The 21,688-nt window shown below is 37.6% G+C and overlaps 1 protein-coding gene across 1 annotated transcript in view; it reads right to left on the minus strand.

Annotated features, from left to right (window-relative positions):
• Nucleotides 1–738: 738 nt before the first annotated feature.
• The window catches only part of LOC114657800 (adhesion G-protein coupled receptor G2), a 45,848-nt gene continuing 24,898 nt past the window's right edge, over nt 739–21,688 (minus strand). The window contains exons 6-11 of the mRNA XM_051932132.1: nt 21,307–21,401; nt 18,352–18,467; nt 15,446–15,714; nt 14,193–14,292; nt 4,274–4,557; nt 739–2,048 (exon numbers count right to left, since the gene is read on the minus strand). Coding sequence (XP_051788092.1) covers nt 1,912–2,048; nt 4,274–4,557; nt 14,193–14,292; nt 15,446–15,714; nt 18,352–18,467; nt 21,307–21,401 — 1,001 coding nt within the window. The 3' untranslated portion in view covers nt 739–1,911. The remainder of the gene's footprint in view (nt 2,049–4,273; nt 4,558–14,192; nt 14,293–15,445; nt 15,715–18,351; nt 18,468–21,306; nt 21,402–21,688) is intronic.

Below are 21,688 nucleotides of genomic sequence, written 5' to 3' on the forward strand. Positions count from 1 at the left end.
TAGAAAGAAATAGGAATGTGATAGGCAAGGGAGTGAGATATATTTTGTTTCTATCAAAAGCAAGAAAGGAGAATGCTGTGGAAATTTGCTCTAGCTCCTTAACTGAGTTCTTTACTTTAATAAAACAATAAAACTTTGCAGGATTGAGTATCTTTGATACATTGATCTTCACTATAGAATAATACATTGGCAAAAACATTTGAAATTGAAAGTGTTCTGGTTGTTTGCAAAGAGCAGTTTTGAAAATCAATGCTTGTATTAATTTCACTTTAGAGTTGGTGTGATTCATCAGCTTTATGGTTTCTGCTTTAACAAAGGGAAAAAGAAAAATTTACAAACTGCATATAATATAGACTTTATGCTGACTGTCTCTCAAGTGTGATGGTAGGATTGAGATGTCAAATATTAGCTGGTGAGGTGATGGAGTGGATGGAAACGAATTTCATATACTAATATATATATACAGTATGTGTGTGTGTGTACTGTAATAAGCAATGTTTGTAATTTAAGGAACGTTAACTTACTACCTCTGAGTTTATTGCTTGCAAGACCATACAGTTTGACAAATTTGTGAGTTTAAAATCAACACAACATAAAATTTACAGAGCCAGAGAAAGCATTATTTAGTCTCTTTATATGTAGACTCAAATACTTTGACACAAATAATATGTACTAACAAATATACAAGCTTGCATGAAATAAAACAAAACTTAAGAAAAGCTATGTATAATAAATATGTAATATATATATGTGTGTATGTATATACTGTACATATATATTGTAGGAAGCAGAGAAAGCGCTCTCAAGTTTATCTTTTGTGATTGTGTCATTAGGCAATATAGTTAGACTCAAACATTTGTTAAGTTCTTGTTGCTTTCCTTTTTTCTTTAAGGTATGAATAATGTCTAGAGAAACAATTTGCATTCTTTTTTTCCTTTTCTTTGGTTAAGAATTCACATAACCTTTAATTTCCGTCAACTACATAAAATGCCTTTTTTCTCCACTAATTCTAGATGGAATGCTTTCACATCCAAGAACACTTGGACTGCACCATCCTTCAACTTGCACATAATTAAGTTTAAGGCTATGGAAGGGTTGGAAATTTCCCAGCATCACTGGGCACAGGGCAGCAAAAACCCAGGACAGGGTGTTAATCCATCACAGGGCATTCATGCACAAATCCAAACCCATTCAAAAATGATCCACAAGTTCACCTAATATTCACTTTTTTGGGTTGGGGATAATGTGCAGACTCCATAGAGATAATGTCCAGATCAGGATTTGGACCCAGTCTGTTCAAGTAGGTGCTTACCATACCACCTACTTCATAATATTTAGATTTAATTTGAGCAGACAGTGTATCCCAGTGGTTCTCAAACTGTGGGGCGGGCACCCCTAGGGGGACACAAAGTAACAAAGGGGGGGGGGGGGTGCGAAGATGTAAAATAAAGAAAACAAGAATCAAAAATATGAAAAATACATCTATTGAAACCAAAACACATTAGCTTAAACTACATTCTGATACTAGAAAAATAAATATAGAGTTAGATAAATGTTGATAAAAGTTAAGTAGGTATAATAAAATATGCATCTATGATATATCATTAATTAAAAAAGAACAAATTGATATTAGTGGGCTCCTTTAAAAAAAAAACGTTAGGGGGGCGCTATTAAAACTGTTATGAAAACTCGGGTCGCAATTACTAAAAGGTTGAGAAACGCTGGTGTATCCCATCAATAAACTTTAACATATCTTACAAATATTTTAAAGCTAACAAAAGCTCTGTGGAAAAAGCACTAGACAATTTCACAAGTGTAAAGTCTTTAAATATTATACTCATATGCATCAAAAATATTTCTTACTTTTTTTTCAGAATTTACCATAACACATTATTCACACAAAACACTCAGCTAGTTGCCTGGGTTAATTTTAATGCCAGGGAACAAACTCTCCTCCTTTGTATCGGTATTAGTAGCACATTGCTTCTCGTTTGTCTTTGTTCTATATTTCCTCTGTGCAACACAAATCCAGAAAAATATGAAAAGCCCTGCAAAAATAAGTCAAATAAATTAATCAGATTCTTCCTTCACTTTAATCAGACATCACAGAACCCACTTTTAGTAAGCTGAATGCAGAATTAATTTTTTGCAATAAATGTGTAATTTACACTTTATCTTTGCAAATGTAACAACTACTGATTTAAGGCAATTTAAATGTCTAATCAATAAGTTCAGAATATTTTTTGTGCTCATGTGAATTTATTTTCCAGTGAAACCTTTCACTCTGTATAAATAATATTGTGGTTTCATGGTGGGTTTATATCTTTTGCTTTCTGCCCTAATCGTGTTAACCCTGTAAAAATGTTTGGAGCAATCGCCTTGAATAATAAAGCCAGCCAAAGGCTCCTGAAATCTTATAGAGAAAAAAAATCACAACTTTTTTCTCCACTTCCCTACTTTTACTTATTTACAGTTAGGTCCATAAATATTTGGACAGAGACAACTTTTTTCTAATTTTGGTTCTGTACATTACCACATGAATTTTAAATGAAACAACTCCGATGCAGTTGAAGTGCAGACTTTCAGCTTTAATTCAGTGGGGTGAACAAAACGATTGCATAAAAATGTGAGGCAACTAAAGCATTTTTTTAACACAATCCCTTCAATTCAGGGGCTCAAAAGTAATTGGACAAATTAAATAACTGGAAATTAAATGTTCATTTCTAATACTTGGTTGAAAACCCTTTGCTGGCAATGACAGCCTGAAGTCTTGAACTCATGGACATCACCAGATGCTGGGTTTCCTCCTTTTTAATGCTCTGCCAGGCCTTTACTGCAGCGGCTTTCAGTTGCTGTTTGTTTGTGGGCCTTTCTGTCCGAAGTTTAGTCTTCAACAAGTGAAATGCATGCTCAATTGGGTTAAGATCAGGTGACTGACTTGGCCATTCAAGAATTTTCCACTTCTTTGCTTTAATAAACTCCTTGGTTGCTTTGGCTGTATGTTTTGGGTCATTGTCCATCTGTATCATGAAACACCGCCCAATCAATTTGACTGCATTTAGCTGGATTTGAGCAGACAGTATGTTTCTGAATACCTCAGAATTAATTCGGCTGCTTCTGTCCTGTGTCACATCATCAATAAACACTAGTGTCTCAGTGCCACTGGCAGCCATGCACGCCCAAGCCATCACACTGCCTCCACCGTGTTTTACAGATGATGTGGTATGCTTTGGATAATGAGTAGTTCCACGCCTTCTCCATACTTTTTTCTTGCCATCATTCTGGTAGAGGTTGATCTTGGTTTCATCTGTCCAAAGAATGTTTTTCCAGAACTGTGCTGGCTTTTTTAGTCCAATCTAGCCTTTCTATTCTTGAGGCTTATGAGTGGCTTGCACCTTGCAGTGCACCCTCTGTATTTACTTTCATGCAGTCTTCTCTTTATGGTAGACTTGGATATCGATACGCCTACCCCCTGGAAAGTTTTGTTCACTTGGTTGGCTGTTGTGAAGGGGTTTCTCTTCACCACGGAAATGATTCAGCGATCATCCACCACTATTGTCTTCTGTGGACGTCCAGGTCTTTATGCGTTGCTGAGTTCACCACTGCTTGCTTTCTTTCTCAGGATGTACCAAACTGTAGATTTTGCCACTCGTAATATTGAAGCAATTTCTCAGATGGGTTTTTTCTGTTTTCGCATCTTAAGGATGGCTTCTTTCACCTGCATGGAGAGCTCCTTTGACCGCATGTTGTCTGTTCACAGCAAAATCTTCCACATGCAAGCACCACACCTCAAATCAACTCCAGGCCTTTTATCTGCTTAATTGATAATGACATAATTACGGACTTGCCCACACCTGCCCATGAAATAGCCTTTGAGTCAATTGTCCAGTTACTTTTGAGCCCCTGAAATGAAGAGAATTGTGTTAAAAAAAATGCTTTAGTTGCCTCACATTTATATGCAATCGTTTTGTTCACCCCACTGAATTAAAGCTGAAAGTCTGCACTTCAACTGCATCTGAGTTGTTTCATTTAAAATTCATTGTGGTAATGTACAGAACCAAAATTAGAAAAAAGTTGTCTCTGTCCAAATATTTATGGACCTAAGTGTATGTTGTGTTTTGATGTATTGTTACCCTTTGGGGCCAGCACGGTCATTGGATGATTCCTATTTATTTTAAAGCACTGATCTCATGTACCTCATTATTAAACACGTACATTTCCTTGTTGTATGTGTACAGTTTGTTATAGGCTACTAAGACTGAGTGGAACTTACCTTGGAATGAATTAAAAATGGTGAACAGGTAGAGTACAGGCAGAGTGTAGAGTCCATATCCCAAGTATGCTAGGCCCCAAGTGGTCCCGAGCAGGCAGGTCAGAATCAGGACAGTGCTGCAATCTTTGCAGAAGCTTTTAGTTTTTAATGGATCCTTGCCAAATCTTCGGAAATACACAATCTTTGTTGTCACTGCTATCAGTATTCCAGAATTAAAAATGAAAACAATTGTGAAGTAGGAGATATTTAAAGCATAAAAATAGGTTTTATTGCTGATCCAGCAGCTAGAAATTGAAAAGAAGAAAAAAAAAATCAGAACATGATCTGAGCCTTTGTGTAGCTTTACAATATGTCTGACAAATCCACTGGTTTAAAGAAGACCAATGATGATTGAACTACTGGAAAAGAGCTACAACAAGTATCATTGGCTGAGCATTCTGATTTGTTCAGTTTTTATTGACCCGATTTATTCAACTGTGCTTACCTAATAAGAGCTCATCTTGAATGCATTAAACGTGGGTAAGCAATTTTTCTACTCTTTACATTAAATACAAAAAAATAACCTCAAAGAGCTTTATCTGATACTTCGAACTAAAACAAAAGTCAACTCAAAAGATTCAGCTAGTCTAAAAGTGCTTACTTCAAATATAATACAAAACAACATTAAAAGGCATTTCATGTGACAGAACTGTACTAATAGACTCTTAATACTGGGACCATGCTGGTGCTTGTCTCTGGCTCATGTCCGTGTTGGGTGAATCCCACTGATGGGGTTTGCATTAAGCACATACCCTCTGGTAGGAAGTGGTGTTGGGCAGATTTGAGTCTCAGTGGGAGAAATGGCTAGTTGAAAGAGGCTTACTGGATGATCAGTTATTTCCTAACCTGAATGACTGCTAAGTTTTTTTTTTTTAACACCAGAACCAAAGGAGTCACGGCTCCAAAAAGAAACAGCTTTAGTACAAATATATTTATTTAATTAAATGAAAACTTTCCCAGGATGCTCCTTCCCTCCATGATTTTTCATCCCTCCAAAGATCGAAGGCAACAGAAAGTAATTGCCATTCTTGGATTTGCGATTCTTTAGAGAATCGGGGATTTACTGGTCAAACAGATGACAAACACTTGATTCCACATGTTTTTTTTTTTAAGTTTTGTATTTTTGCAGTTACAAATGCACTTTAATTCTCTTATTTTCTGAATAGAGCCTTGTGATGATATATGCTGTTAATGACAGGGTATAACATAAAGATAAATTTAATCAGACAAATAACATGGAATAAGTTCTTTTATACATTTTCGTCTATGGGTCATGCAATCACCAAGTATATACAGTGGCCTCCATAATGTTTGGGACAAAAACACATTTTCCCTTGATTTACCCCTCTGCTCCACAGTTTAAAATGACAAATAAAACAATTCAGATGCGATTAAACTGCAAACTATTTGCATACATTTTGGTCACACCATGTAGAAATGAGAACACTTTTTTTACATGACAACCCAACCAAACTCCCAAACCCCCTCCATTTCAGGGAACCATAATGTTGGGAAAATTGGCGTCACAAGTGTTTAGGATTACACAGGTGTGTTTCTTTGCTTCTTTAGTGTAGGTGTTTAGACACCTAGGCTTGCTTCTACCAAGAGACTACATTTGGGGCCTGTAGATACCATTGTTCAACATGAGGATAACAGCTTTACCAATGAAAGTCAAAGAAGCCATTATGAGACTGAAAAACAAGAATAAAACCATCAGTAAAACCTTAGGATTTCCTAAACCAACTGTCTGGAATATCATTTAGAAGAAAGAATGCATTGGTGAGCTCAGTAATCACAAAATCACACTGGAAAGCCAAGGGAGACCGCCACGGCTGATGACAGAAGAATCCTCACTCTTGTAAAGAAAAAGCATCAAAGCATCTGTTAGACAGATCAGAAACAGTCTTCAGGAGTCAAATGTGGATGTGCCAGAGACTACTATCGGCAGGAGACTTAATGAATAGAAATACAGAGACCACACTGCAAGATGTAAACAACTAGTAAGCCACAAACACTGGATGGCCAGATTACAGTTTATGAAAAAGCACCAGAAGAGCCTGCAGTATTCTGGATAAAGGTCTTGTGGACAGACAAGACAAAGATGAACCTATATCAGAGTGATGGCAGGAGCAAAGTGTGGAGACAAAAAGGAGCTGCCCAAGATCCAAAGTATATCATCTATTAACAATGATGATCAGGGTTATGGCTTGGACATGTTTGGCTGCCACGGGGTATTGGCACACTTACAGTATCTTCATTGATGATATGATTTCTGATAGCAGCTGCACAATGAATTCTCAAGTGTATAGAAGCATCTTAAATGCCATCAAACTCATTGGACGGCACTTCATCCTACAACAAGATAATCACCCCAAACATGGTAAAAAAATGGAAAATTCTTGAATGGCCAAGCCAGTCACCAGATTTAAATCCAATTGAGCATGCCTTCCATTTGCTGAAAACAAGCAGAAGCTGAAAATGGCTGCATTAGAGGCTTGGCAGAGCATTGCCAGAGAAGATACTTGGCACCTGGTGATGTCTATGAATCACAAACTTCAAGCAGTCATTACATGTAAGGGATATGGAACAAAGTGCCTAATATGACTGCTTGGTAGCACTTTATAGTAACTTTCATTAATAAAGCATGAAAAAGCATTATTAAATGTTTAACAGATCATGAGTTCATGTTCATTCAAATAGTTATAAATGTTATTAAATGATAATTCATACATTAGGTAATTTACTTTTAAACATTTAAATATGATTTAACAAATGGTTAGTAAGACATTTTTTACTGTTTGTTAGCACATTACTCGTGTTGACACTGCATTCACTAATGTCGTCTAGCTGATTGGGGACAAATATCTTTAAATATTAGTTACACATGCTTTATTTATCACATGCAAGTGTGTGGTTCACGAGTTGTACAGTCTATAAAACTGGTTATTTAATGTTGTGGTCTGCTTGTAACACTCTAAGAATTTCTGCCAGCTTTCACACTTTGCACATTTTCAAATCAGTTATTCATAAAATGTAGATGTTTTAAACAATTTCTCCATTGTAATAATTTGTGCATTTTTATAAACCACTTATTCAATAGTTGTAAATGTGTTTTCATTACCCAATCTAAAGCTGAAGCTCTGTATGCATTATAAAGGTATGTGAATGGGTAATTAATACATTAATAGGCACTGGGCTGCAACATGACCAAGTCTGCGCCCTGCTGAAGAAAGCAACATGATGTAAGGAGTAGTTTGTTGAACAGTTTAGTTTTATCCTTGTAACAGAAAGTAACAACAGGAACAACTCAGTTTGAATCAACATATTGTGATGTCCTGTTGAATAAAACACACTCAGGAGCCGCTTGTCCAGGTGAGTCTTCCAAATCCAGACTGGCTTTTTATTGGATATGCCACGATATAAATGGTGCCCTACCGCCACCCATTGTCTGGGTCATGGGACACCTCCAAAATAACAAATAATTCACCTTTGTCCAATCTAACCCTTGCATGCTCTTTAACTGTTTGCTCCTTTCTCAACCTGATGCTGTCTTCCTCTCGCTCCAGCAACAACTACCACTTCCGACCATCTTTTCCCCTTTTCTCCAAGCACCATTACTTAATCCTGATCCCTGTCACTCTGCTCTCTCTCTCCCCGAGGCCTATCGAAGTGTGTTCCCCGAAGACTTCACCCCAACACTGCTTCCACTCCCTACAGCCCATGCAGTGGTAAGAAATGTCACATTATCATGTTTATTGCCTCAATAAAAGATTTGTAATACAGTACATTCTAAAACAAATTATATCCCTCTTTCATCATAAAGAAATAGTAATGCTAAGACTTCAATATAAAAAAATCTTTAGATTGTTTATATAAAACCTAACAAAAATATCAGATTTTATATTATTCAAGTTACATCTCAAGGAAATATATAACAGACCTTTCTAACAGTTTCAGTTCCAAAAACAATTAACAATAATATAGGCACGACAAATGGCCAACATATTTCACGCCTGTTCTAAACTAATGGAATTATTTCACTAAATCTCGGGAGACATAAATGTCAAATGCTTCCTACAAAGATTTTGCTGTTGGAGTCGCATTATCTACCTGTTGTTGTAGATAACTGAGAAATAGCCAACTATAACAGCGTTCTGGGTGATGTTTGTCATGTCACTCGTAAGTGACAAGGAAGATTAAACAATCCGGCATTGAAACAGGGTCAAAAAGGAAAACACACTGATGACACGTCTATGCCAAGCACGTGTAAGTAACTTCAATATGAATCAAACTGCTTACTATCGGTTGTACTATATCAGTTATACTTTTTTGTGTTTTTGCAGTAGCTTTGTTATTTGTTAAGTTTATTATTATTATTATTATTATTATTATTATTATTAGTGGCCTTCAGCTCGACCCCGAGCCATGGCGACTTGATGGCTGTACGATCTGTAGGAAGATTGATCATATGCAAGTCTAGATAAGTCCACCAGGGTCTTCTCTGCTGTTATTATGACTGTGTCAAGCCATCGAGTTGCTGGTTTTTCTTTTTGCCTTGTTCCTTCTGTTCTTCTGACCATAATATTCCTTTTCTAGTGATCGCTCTCTTCGTATAATATGTCCAAAGTAGGCAAATCGTAGCTTGGTGATCCTTGATACGAGTGACATAACTGGCTTGATTTGTTCCAAAATTGATTTATTTGTTCTTCTGGCCATCAATGGTACAATGGTATTGATAACATCCTTCTCCAGCTCCACATTTCGAGGCATTGATTCTTCTTCTGTCTTGTTTATTTATCGTCCAGGTTTCGCATCCGTATGTTACCACAGAAAAGACCAAACTATGTCTTTGGCCTCCGTCAATTGTGAAATGTTCCTTGATTTGAAGACCTTGCCCAGTGACTTCATTGTTGATTTGCTTATAGCTATTCTCCATTTGACTTCCAGTGTCATTGCTGCATCTTGAGTGATCATCGATCCGAGTAGGTTGAAGTCATTTTCAACTTCCAATTCATCGGCATCCATCTCAAATGTGTCCCAGTCGTATCTAGAAGTAGTCAATATCTTGATAAGTTTACATTGTGATTATTTGTCTGCTCTCGCTAACATTACTTTGCTAAAATGTCCTCAGTTGCATGTTAACAGACTTCACTTATGAGTCACCTACAGCAGGGGTCCCCAACCACCGGTCCGCGACCCACTACCGGGCCGCAGCCGTCTGACAGCCGGGCCGCGAGAGAACAGCCGGCAACGGAGACTCACTCAGACTTTTCAGAACGCTTGGCGGGCGGGGCTTTGCAGCGGCGCAGAGAGAGGAGAGAGTATTACAACAAAGTATTGTTACGGTCCCGATAGTTTCCCAATATGACACGAGTCTATAGAAATCACGTTACTACGAAGTACATTCAGCAGATGCTTTCATTACAACGAAGTGACCTTGAAATGCCTGAATGAATCATCCACAGAGCAGTTAGATCTGTGGTCGCAGCTCAGATGTGCACGTTTGCACAACGATCCCCAAACAGAAACATTGTAAAAAAAAACTCTTTCTTCGAACTTTCCTCGTACTGTTTTTTTTTTTTTTTTGCTGTTTTTGTTTTCTGTGGTTTTCAGTGATACCTTTTGCTTATTGCTTGTCAACATTTGAAAAACATCCATTGGAATTTAACTTATTGTCACCCTCCTATGGAAACGGCAGACACGAAAAAAACGATAACAGTGTTAATGTTTGTGATGTGCAATCTGTCGGAATGGCAAATCCAAAGCATATGTCTTTGTTATATGCAAAAAAAGAAGAAAAATCTCGGGTTGCAAACGTATGCGAACTGCTTAATAATAATAGAAATGTTATGTAAATTGTGTATAAAACTGCCCCCCTCAAAACCCCCAAACCCCCCACCCCCACCCCGGGGTCCGTGGAAAAATTTGCATCTAATACAGTGGTCCTTGCTGTCAAAAAGGTTGGGGACCACTGACCTACAGCCATGCTGTCATAAAGGAAAATGCAAGAAGCTCTTGTCACTGAGTAAGTAAACCTTTGGTAGTAGTAACTGTATGTAGATAATGTTTACATAATCGTATTATATGCAATCTAGCTATTTCAAAGGCTGGCCATCACAGATCCTCTGAAATATGAAGAATTAGCCAGTGGTTTCAGTAGTAGGGAAAAGCTTCTTGATTTTGTTAAAAGGTGCACACTAGCTTTAAATGATAGAGATATTCAGAGGAAAATTGAAATATACAAAAATGATTTGTTGCTGCTCCCTCTCAAAAAATGGTAGTCGGCAGCATATTGTCCCACTATTGTTTAGTTAAAGACTTTGTTACTACTTTATTAAATATAGCATTAGTTTTGCAAGTTCCCTGAAAATTTAAGAAACTCTTCCATAGCAAAATGTAATAATTGATACTGTATTTTGTATGATATAAACAAATATTTTGTTATTTATTTTAACATAATTTTGAAATATTTCATTTTTTTTAGGTAAAAAATGTACAGCTTTTGGTGTAACATTTCTGATTATGCTATACAATTAAAACTTGATTTTTTAATTGACTTTGTTAAATGTTGTTAGGATGATCGAATTTTTGGTTTGTGGTTCTATGCAATACATCCATCCATCCATCCATTTTCCAACCCGCTGAATCCGAACACAGGGTCACGGGGGTCTGCTGGAGCCAATCCCAGCCAACACAGGGCACAAGGCAGGGAACCAATCCTGGGCAGGGTGCCAACCCACTGCAGGACACACACAAACACACCCACACACACACTAGGGCCAATTTAGAATCGCCAATCCACCTAACCTGCATGTCTTCGGACTGTGGGAGGAAACTGGAGCACCCGGAGGAAACCCACGCAGACACGGGGAGAACATGCAAACTCCACGCAGGGAGGACCCGGGAAGCGAACCCGGGTCCCCAGGTCTCCCAACTGCGAGGCAGTAGCGCTACCCACTGCGCCACCGTGCCGCCCTCTATGCAATACATCTGTTGTGGAATTTTAAAATGTGCGTGCTCCCTTTTCAAAAATTCTACATACTGAATATTATTTCGCAACTGTTTTGTCTGAAAAATTAGTACCTCCTTTAAATTTGCAAGTATTGTCAATTGTACAGTTCTTGCATCAATAGTTTTATTAGAAATATTTTTGAAAATGGAAATAATGATTGCATTGAATCTTCAGATAGAAAAATGTTTCATAACTATTTTTGGAACTGAAACTGTTATATGTTTCCTGGAGATATAACTTGAATGATATAGTAACATAATCTAAAGTTGTTTTTTTTTTTTTTTTTGGATAACAAGATCTTAGCATTACTATTTCTTTATGATGAAAGTGGGATATAAACTGTTTTAGAATGTACTGTATTACAGATCTGTTATTGAGGCAATAAACATGATATGTTTATTCAAACTGAGTTGTTCCTGCCGTTAATTTCTGTTACAAGGATAAAACTAAACTGTTCAACAAACTACTTCTTACATCATGTTGCTTTCTTCAGCAGGGCGTAGACTTGGTCATGTTGCAGCCCAGTGCCTATTAACGTATTAATTACCCATTTACACACCTTTACAATGCATGAATAGTTGCAACTTTAGATTGGGTACTGCAAAAACCTCCACAACTAATGAATAAATGGTTCATAAACATGTGAAAACCTGTATAATGCATAAAGAGTTACTGCGAAAACATTTGCAACTGATGAATAAATGGCTTATAAAAATGCACACATGATTACAATGAGGAAATTGTTTTAAACATCTCCAATTTATGAATAACTGATGTGAAAATGTGCAAAGTGTGAAAGCTGGCAGAAATTCTTACAGTGTTAGAAGCAAGCCAGAACATTAAATAACCAGTTTTACAGACTGTACAACTCGTGAACCACACACTTGCATGTGATAAATAAAGCAAGTGTAACTAATATTTAAAGATATTTGTCCCTAATCAGCTAAACATTAGTGAATGCAGTGTCAACATGAGTAATGTGCTAACAAATGGTAAAAAATGCCTTACTAACCCTTTGTTAAATCATATTTATATGTTTAAGTTACCTAATGTATGAATTATCAATTACTAACATTTATAATTATTTGAATAAACATGAAGTCATGATTTGTTAAACATTACATAATGCTTGTTAATGCATTTTTAATGAAAGTTAGTATAAAGTGCTACAGACTGGTTTAATATAATAGCGATTGCTGTGTCCCCAACATTATGATGCCCTGAAATGGGGGGACCATGTAGAAAAAGTGTTGTCATTTCTACACGGTGTGACCGAAATGTATGCAAATACCCTTTAAATGAAAGTCTGCAATTACCTAAGAATGGTTTGATTTGTAATTTTAAACTGTGGAGCAGTGGGATAAATCAAGGAAACCTGTCTTTGTTCCAAACATTATGGGGGACACTATATGACTTGCAGACAATACAAAATGTGTCATCCTAACTGAAGCCAGCTTTTAAATTCACCTGCAAATGTGAAGAGCTTGTTTCTAAAAAAAGAAAAAGAGAGTGAGAATGGTATTGAACTAATATTTGTGAAAAAAAGTGGAAATAAATGCAATATTAATACAATATAAAATTAAGAACTACAAATCAGTTCATAACTGTTGGGGTCCTAATAAGGACAGTTTTCAATTCCACAAAGAGGATTAATTGCTGCATTTAGCACAGACTTCCCCACTTGAGGGTGGTTCATGAAAGTATCACATCCTTTCTTACTTCCTATTTGGGGTTTGGTGCTAAAGGGATTAACTTTTACATTCTGTCTCATCACTAATTAGAAAAGATAATCGCAAAATATTTATTAACACAGTGCAGGCAATCATTGAACAAATGACTAACCCTTACAAAATATGGCCCACATAACCAAGCAGTGCTGTATTTAGGAGAGAGAAGACTGGGAGAGAGGTCAAGCTGGGGTCAAGCCCACCACTCGCATCTTAGTGGTTGCAACCACCTGCAGGGGCTGGGAAGTTCTCCTGTTTTTCTTCATAATGACAATAGTTTCTTTACATCTTTGTAGTTAAAGGGTCACTGGTCTGAGTGTTTAGTCATTCTGGTGTGTGATCAGACCATACATACTGTACTGTGTGTTTATACATATCTATCTATCTATTTGTTTGTCTCCTTCATTTCTATCTATCTATCTATCTATCTATCTATCTATCTATCTATCTATCTATCTATCTATCTATCTATCTATCTATCTATCTATCTATCTATCTATCTATCTATCTATCTATCTATCTATCTATCTACCTTTGAGAGACACTTGTCAGTGTGAGACAGCCAACAAACAATGTGACCAAGATGCATGCCATTATAGACCCTGATTTTAAGATAATGATATTTGGTGATATCATAAACCTCTACCTAAACTAATGGTAAAATAAAATTAAACATTAAAATAACAATTAAACCATTTAGATATACACCATACTAATGACAAGCTATGATTTTTAAAATATTTTTTCCCCAAATAGTTCAGAATATAAAAGAATAAATGAATGATCAGGTGCTTACAAATAGTCGTGTCATCTGTTTTCACATTTTTTTGCACTACTTCAGTGTTGTCTCATCCTAACAATGTCCTGCTAACGTTGCTGTCTGATGTTCTCCTATGTGGAGTGTATTTTAAGAAATAAACATTCATTTACTGTGCAACACGGCTATTATGGCCAGTTATGTCTTGTGAACTTTACAAAGTTGTTCGCTATAAATTGTCTTAATTCTCTGTCTCTGCTATGTAGTTTCTGTGTTTATAATTCTGTATTTTTAACTCTTCATGTCAAACTAGAAGCCAATGTGTACCCAAGTGGAGTCCTGCTGTTTCTGTACAGATCAGATGATGCTGATCTCAGCACTTACATATTGTTTGTGTCTGATGAATTTCCAATCTTTATCGATGTGGGTCCATAATAATCTTGACGCACAGAAGCAACTATGCCAACAATTACGGCAGGTATACCTGCAATTAGAAAATAATCATTTCAAAGAAAGAAAGAAAGGGAAGATAAACAGAAATATGTAGTGTGCTAGGCTCCTGTCTATTACTGGTTTATATGATAAATCTGATGCTGTCAGAATAGACTTTTCATTGCTTTGATCAGAAGTTCTCTAAAGCAGGGAGTATAACTATTTGTAGTGCCCTCTGGTGGCACCAACAGACCACAGTTGGGTTGCCTTATGGAGCTACAAATCCCATGATGCCTTGCAGCTATGGGAATTGCTCCTGAAGCCCAGCTATGCTGTCATCTAGTGGTTTGGGGAGGTATAGATTTCTGAGACTGAGCCTCCTTCCATTGTTCAGTCATATTGGCCTCCTGGCCGGTTAATGGGATAGTACCAGTCCATAGCTGTGTTCCTTCACACCACCAAAATCATATGTTGTAAACTATTCCAGGCACATCCCTGTCATATACTGTACCTACAGGAAGTGGTTTAATGCAAGTCGATATGATGAAGTGAGATGTTTTACACAAATTTAGAAGGTGAACAGTTAAACTTTACATCTTGCTGCAGACATTTCTGCTGTGTATTTTTGTAAGAATTACTAATGCTACTTTTTTAATGGAAATGGGTTCCTAATGTGAATTTTATTATTATGTGTTCAGCAGAGCACAAAACAAACCATGCTGCTGCTGAGAAAGGACACTCTTGCAGTCAAAAGTTGGATTAGTCACTTAAGCTCCCAGAGTTCTTCTTTGGCTCCACTGGCTGAGATGATACTTTCTGCTATATGCATGGACGTGAAGAGCCTATTTTGCATCCCATATACCCATATGAAGAGAAACCAGTTAGGTAAGCCATGGACTACTAATGTTTCATAATGTTTTTCAAAATTTATAAAGTGATTTCTTGAGTGACAATAATTTTACAGAAGTTTTATTGAGATCATTAGTTCTTAATAGGAGTACAGACCATAAAAGAATAGAGATTATGTGCACTGAAGATAGATTTTTTTACTATTTTAAATGTTGCTCCACTGGAGACATAAGTAAACAAGTAGGCATAGATTTTAAGGTTTATGCAATATTAAGTGCTGACAGGTCACATTTTGACTCATTTCACTACATCATGTGCAGCACTTCCTATCTGCAGCTTCCAAGAAACACACTTACCCCAGGCGAAGGCAGACAGCTTGGCGATGTATTTTTTAATGTAGGTGTTGAAGACCCTCACCATGAGGAGATACAGGTGGATGGCCTCCACAAACATCCAACTGAAGCTGCTAAGAAGGGCATAATGCATGAGGACTGCGATGATGGTGCAGAGGGTGTTAAGGTTCAAGCTGGCCACCCACTCTGTCAGCAGGAAGGTCATATTGAGCAAATAGAGGGCAGCACTGAGGCACACATGGATTGTGTTAGTGTGGTCCTTCCTGGACTTCCTGTGTGTAAGAACAGAGAATGACAAGAGGCAAAAACACCAGCTCAAGCAGTTTGCTTCTTCTCACTTGCTTGCCATTAATTGTACTGTATATATTGTATGCCCACTTTGAAAGGTGCTATAAGAAATAGAAAGGAGCTGCTCAAAATGTTTGCGCATTGATGCCTTCCTAGTAAACAAATTTCACTATTTGTGTGAGTGTGCTTCAAAATTTGTATGGATTCAGAATAAAGCTCTCTAATGTTTTTTGCATTTCTTGAACTTTACAATTCTAAAACTTTAAATAACCTTGCATGATGTTCTCTGAATTTACACAATGGTGATTTTATATTTTAAGGAAATGACTAAAAGAATGCTGTACACTTCATGTAAACATTGATAAAATATAATAACAAAGGTTATGCTTTGTAAATAATTCCTTATTTTTGGAATAAGATAGTTCAGTATTCAGGAACTTGTTGAAGCATAAAGGAGTTGCTTAGCTGGAAAGATGCACTTGGCCCACAGGGAACACGGAGCTCAAGTGTCCGCTGGTTAGAGAACCAGAAATATTCAGATCTGAAGAATTTGTCCCGTGTTAAAGGTATAATTAGCGTCTCTTACATTATTTTAAAAATTAATAATGCCCTGTGCCAAAAAATATAGTAACGCTCTTCATCTGTGGTCCAATTTAGATGAAAACTGGCATACAGTAGGGTAGGGGGAACAGTATGTGAGTAAAGGGATAATTTTTGTTTCTAAATGGGGACTGCACATGGTGGCTATTAGAGGTGAGAACTATTTGAATTAGGACTGAGTGTCTAGGAAATGAAAGACCCTGGCGGTGTTTACCCTAATAGCTGCAGGGATCTGCTAAAAACGACATCCCATATGAACAGCACTGGGCTTTATGACTCCAAACAAAATAATGGCTTGAAAAGTAATATATTTTAGAAAAGTAATATAGCAAATAATTTCATTAAAAGATACTCTTTAACTTATAAATATTTATCAAAATGTTACTCTTGGGCTGGACAGGTCTTCTTGACAGTTGGTGCTTAACATCTGAGTGTGCAAAACCGGGGGAAAATTGAGAATGTGATGTGAGGATAGGGTTCCACATGTCAGGTCACCCTTCCTGTGTGGAGTTTGTATGTTCTCCTCATGGGTTTCCTCGCACAGTCCAAAGACATGCAGTTTAGGTAGATTGGCAATACTAATTTGGCCCTAGTGTGAGGTTGGTGTGTGTGTGTGTGTTCACCCTGTGATGGACTGACACCCCGTCCAGTGTTTGTTCCTGTCTTGCACCCTTTGCTAGCTGGGATAGGCTTCATCCTCACCTCAACCTCCCTTTACTCTGTTCAGGACTAAACAGGTTAGAAAATGACTGACTGACTGATGCGAGGACATTCTTGGCAGTGTGAAGCTTAGAAACATGAGGGGGTGCCTATTATCAAAGAAGAAAAAGACAATAGAAACAACTAAAAGGACATCAGGTGTGGAAATTAGTAATGATTTCTGAGTGGTATTTTTGAAGGATTGATGGGCCAATATGAAGAATTTGTTTTTAGCTATAAATTGGTGGTTTTGACCTTAGCTGTACCTCTAATTATGAATACTGTTTTCTCCATCAATGTATAGTAGTTAATTTAAGCACAGCATTAGTTGTTTTAGACCATGCTTGGGAAATTAGCAGCAGATTTAATTAGCATCAAAGTGTCATAACTTCTGTACCTCAAAGTTCCTGATTTAGTGGCCTCAAAAATTTATTTTTGTGGCTAACTAGATCAGAAGCCTGTAGTGGCAGTTATTGGCATAAGGGACCTAGAAGGGTACTAATTACACAACTAGGCCCGCTGATCTTCAATGCAAATTGGAACACTGCTTATTTTTGTCTTGAATGCTTTAAATACAAATGCTTCAGCCAACCACATCCTTATCATTCCCATCTGCCCTTCCTGGAAGAAGCAACAAAAGCAAATAGATAAAAATGCCAAATGTAGCAAGTTGAACGAAAGCAAAAATAAGCAACAGAGTAAGAGTTTTGTTTTTAAATAGATGACAGATCTCTCAGCTGTCATTTGAAGTCAAAAATAAGATTAATTTAGATAAACTGATCATTTCAAAGATTAAGAAAGTGTGATGGGCGGCAACGGCCATTACCTGACCGGGATGCCAGCTGAATGGAAGGACCGAGGGAGAGGGCATCAGCAAGCACTACCTCCCCTGGGACATAAGATGGCAGTCCTCCTGGGTGGCTGTGATACCATAGATTTCCACAGGACACACTGGGAGTTGGAGTTTGGCACAGCCCTGTTGGGTTCCGTGGGGGCTGCCATGGGGAGCTGCAAAGCCCTACATTGGGCTTTCACCACACATGGGAGTAATTCCTGGTATGATTAATGAGCCACCTGGAACACTCCCAGGGCCAACATAAAGGAGCCACCTCACTCCTTTCAGAGAGCCAGTCAGGAGGAAGAGGACAAAGCTTGAGAGGGAGGAGTGGAGGCGGAAGGACTGTCAATTGGAAGGAAAGAAAGGACAGTGAATTGTGCTGTGGTGCTGTATGTACCATGCTGTGCTTTGGGGAGCGAAGAAGCTTTCAGAATCAACTTCTAAGAAATAAGTTTATGAGAAAATGAAATAATAAAATGATTACCTGGATACAAGGTATGTTAAAACGGTGATTGCAGTGAAAGCAGCTGATAGTCCGCAGCCCACATAAGAAATAACTGAGAGGATCTGCCAGCTCTTCGCATCTACTTGTGGATCCACCTATCAATAAAAATGTACTTCACTTGTAGATTATCTATTGCTCAGCTGGATATTTAAGTAAATGACCAGACTGAACACATACTGGTTAAAGGTACATAAACTTGAGGAGCTGTGAGTATGCTGGCTACTTATACAACTTTTTGATTTTTATGATATAGCTCAGGGATGGGCAATATTGGTCCTGGAGAGCTGCAGTGGCTGCAGGTTTTTGTTCCACCCTGCTTCTTAATGAGAAGACAATTATTGCTAATGACATTTTGATGCTTCCTGGCTGCTTATTAGCAATAAAATGTAAATGCCAAAGCAGCCAGCAGTTCTTCATCTAAGTTGTTTCCAATTACATCTCTGTGTGTTCATCAGGCACTGTTTGATTTAATAAAACACTCAACAGAAAATGTGACAGACTGAAAACACTGCACAACAATTTTTTTGAAAAGTCTTGCTTCCTGAAATGTTTTTGCTGATTGTGACAGGTACCTACTAGGTATGCACAAATATAGTTTTGGTTTTACTGCATCACGTAGGAACTCTGAGACATTTATAGACATTTATATGTTTACTGACAATAACGTATTTAGTCACGATTATGTTTCGCGTAAGCTATTAAATTCAACAGAATGAAAAGTGTTTTGCTCCTGGATTTCTTTTGTATTCAATGTCTGGTGCATCATGTTGCAGTGTCCAACAGTAGTCCGCAAGCATTGACGGATTCCAGTTGCCCTAGTATCGTTTCTCCATCGTAGCCATGTCCTGGTGAAACCTTTCACCGTGTTTGTCACTGACAGCACCGAGATATGCGGGGAAGAAGGCCAAGTGTGAGAACAGAAATGGTCTTTCTGTTCTCGCCATATCATCGGAACAGCAAATGGAGCCAGGCTGTCAAACTGACAGCACATGTCGAACAGAAAATATGAGGCGCCCATTCCTTGTCTTGATCACCAATTTTGCAGACGAAATACAGATGATAAGCTTTCTTCACAAGGACAGTCATCCAATGTCTCTGAGGCGCAAGTGTATATTCACCATAGATATAGCAGAATGTATCGCCGCTGTCACGACATTGATGAGACATATCGCCCAACACAAAAACGTCTATAGAATCAAGCTTACTTACTGTTATATTGTTACAGATACTATACTTTACTATACTGATACTATACATACACACTGACTATCTATATTAACCAAATGAGCAGGATCGGTGTATGCAAGCCACCTTTATAGCATGCTGAGACAGCGTCAAGCTCGTTCAGACCTGCCCAGGATGTCAGCTTCCACAGAACAGCTTCCAACCTGGCCTGATTCCATGCCTGGATATGCCCAGGGCTGCACAAACCGTCGTTGATAAGTCACTTACGCGAGCGAAAATGTTTGGATACAAATATGATGATTTGGATGATATCCTTGGAAAAGAAAAAATCTACGATATAAGAACCTAAAATTGCAGACTAACAAGCCGTAAAATTAAATAAGGTCTGAGATTGGCAAGGATTGGTTTCTAATTAAGCAATTGGGTTAGAATGAATATCTGTAGCCACTGCAGCCCTCCCGGACCAACATTACCCACCCCTGGTATAGCTCATAACATTTGTATGCCTGGGTCAGATAAGTACCATATTAAATACTGGTATTAGTGCAATAACACGATATGGTGTGTGGACAGCAGAGCTTTTTTTAGAAGTGGAAAGCATTTCTGCTTTTATTGTGATTTCTGAACCTTCATTTTCCAGTACAGGGTGCTTCAATTTGAAGCAAAACAAAATCTAAACTAAAATATTTCCTTAAATCAACTGCAAGGTCTTGAACAAACTGATGCTGTTGGCCACCATAGTGTTGTGAGTCACAAGGCGCATGTGACTAGCACCCGTGTAAGATTGTAGTGGTGCCCATGCAAACAAATACACAAAATGACAACAAAATAATGTAATTAGAATAACACTGACAAGTATAAACAAGAGAAATATAAAAGTGAACTGCAAACATAAGTAATTAACAATGTATTCCGGACATATTCCAACCGTCTATGATGGCACGACTTTGTTTATATGGAGAAAAAAAAAATTAAAAATTAAATGATTTTGAGTTACTAGTGCAATGTGTCTGAAATTTTGTGATCCAGTAATGCTCGTAACCATACCAAGGAAGGAGAGTGAGACTGTCTGCCAGTCCCAGGTATTTTCCTTTTTCAAGAACTCTACAGAAAGTGTTCAGTGTACATTGATTGCATCAAAAGCAAAATACTGATGCTGTCTGTGTTCTGAAGAGCATTGCAGGCGTGAAGGAACCAAGTCAGTGCTCATCGCTCTTTCTCAGTGTTTAAAGCTGAGCCAGCTACAGTATATGTTGAGCTTTGACATGGATTGATATTTCAAAGTTTTGCACCTTGTCTTAAGAAAAAAACACATTAGTCTTTTTTGCAAAAAAGCAAGCACTTTGAAAAAAAAAGAAATTCTAAACTGCTAAAGTGAGTGTTTGAAACAAGAATTGAGAATAGTAATGTCTGACAAACAAGCTTCCCTTGCAAGGCATTAGCTGAAACCTGAAACAAATGCCTCTTTGAAGCATTCTGTGTGGGCTTGTTTCTTCATTGACCAATATCTTGACTACCTCCAGGATATTCCACCAAAATGTAGTGGTTTGTGGTGGAGCTAGAGAGTGGAAGTTGTCTGAGATATAATTTTGACATGATTAGATATTAAAAAGCTGTCTAATGTGACCAACAATCTACTATTGTATGTTTGTTATTTTTAGAATTGTCATTTTTTTTTAATTATGTCTTAAAGATATATCCGTTACAGGATGAAGAATGAAAACAGTCAACAAATAATGTGAACCCTACATATAACACAGCAAAAATAGTCAGGTGGTTACATAAACAAGTGACGCCGCTGTTAGATATATTGGAGCTGCTGCAGCCTGCGTGTGACCAGGTACCTGTTAAAAGGACACAAGAGCATATGAATCAGTCACCGTTACTTTCACATCTTCTTGTTTTTTCTTTTAATGTCTTAAAAAGGTGTATCACAATCAAATACCCAGTTATTTAAATTGCTAAAATGCATGGTGAGATGCGGATGCGATGAGCTGAGTCAGCTGAGATGCGGACTGCCTATTTCTTCATACCAGTCACTGGGTAGCGTATATAAATATTAAAACATGCAAGTATTGGATGTATTTATAAAGATCAATTAAACACGTGATAGGTCATGCAATTTCTACCT

Source organism: Erpetoichthys calabaricus, chromosome 9, assembly GCF_900747795.2.
Source record: "Erpetoichthys calabaricus chromosome 9, fErpCal1.3, whole genome shotgun sequence".
Classification (NCBI taxonomy): Eukaryota; Metazoa; Chordata; class Cladistia; order Polypteriformes; family Polypteridae; genus Erpetoichthys; species Erpetoichthys calabaricus.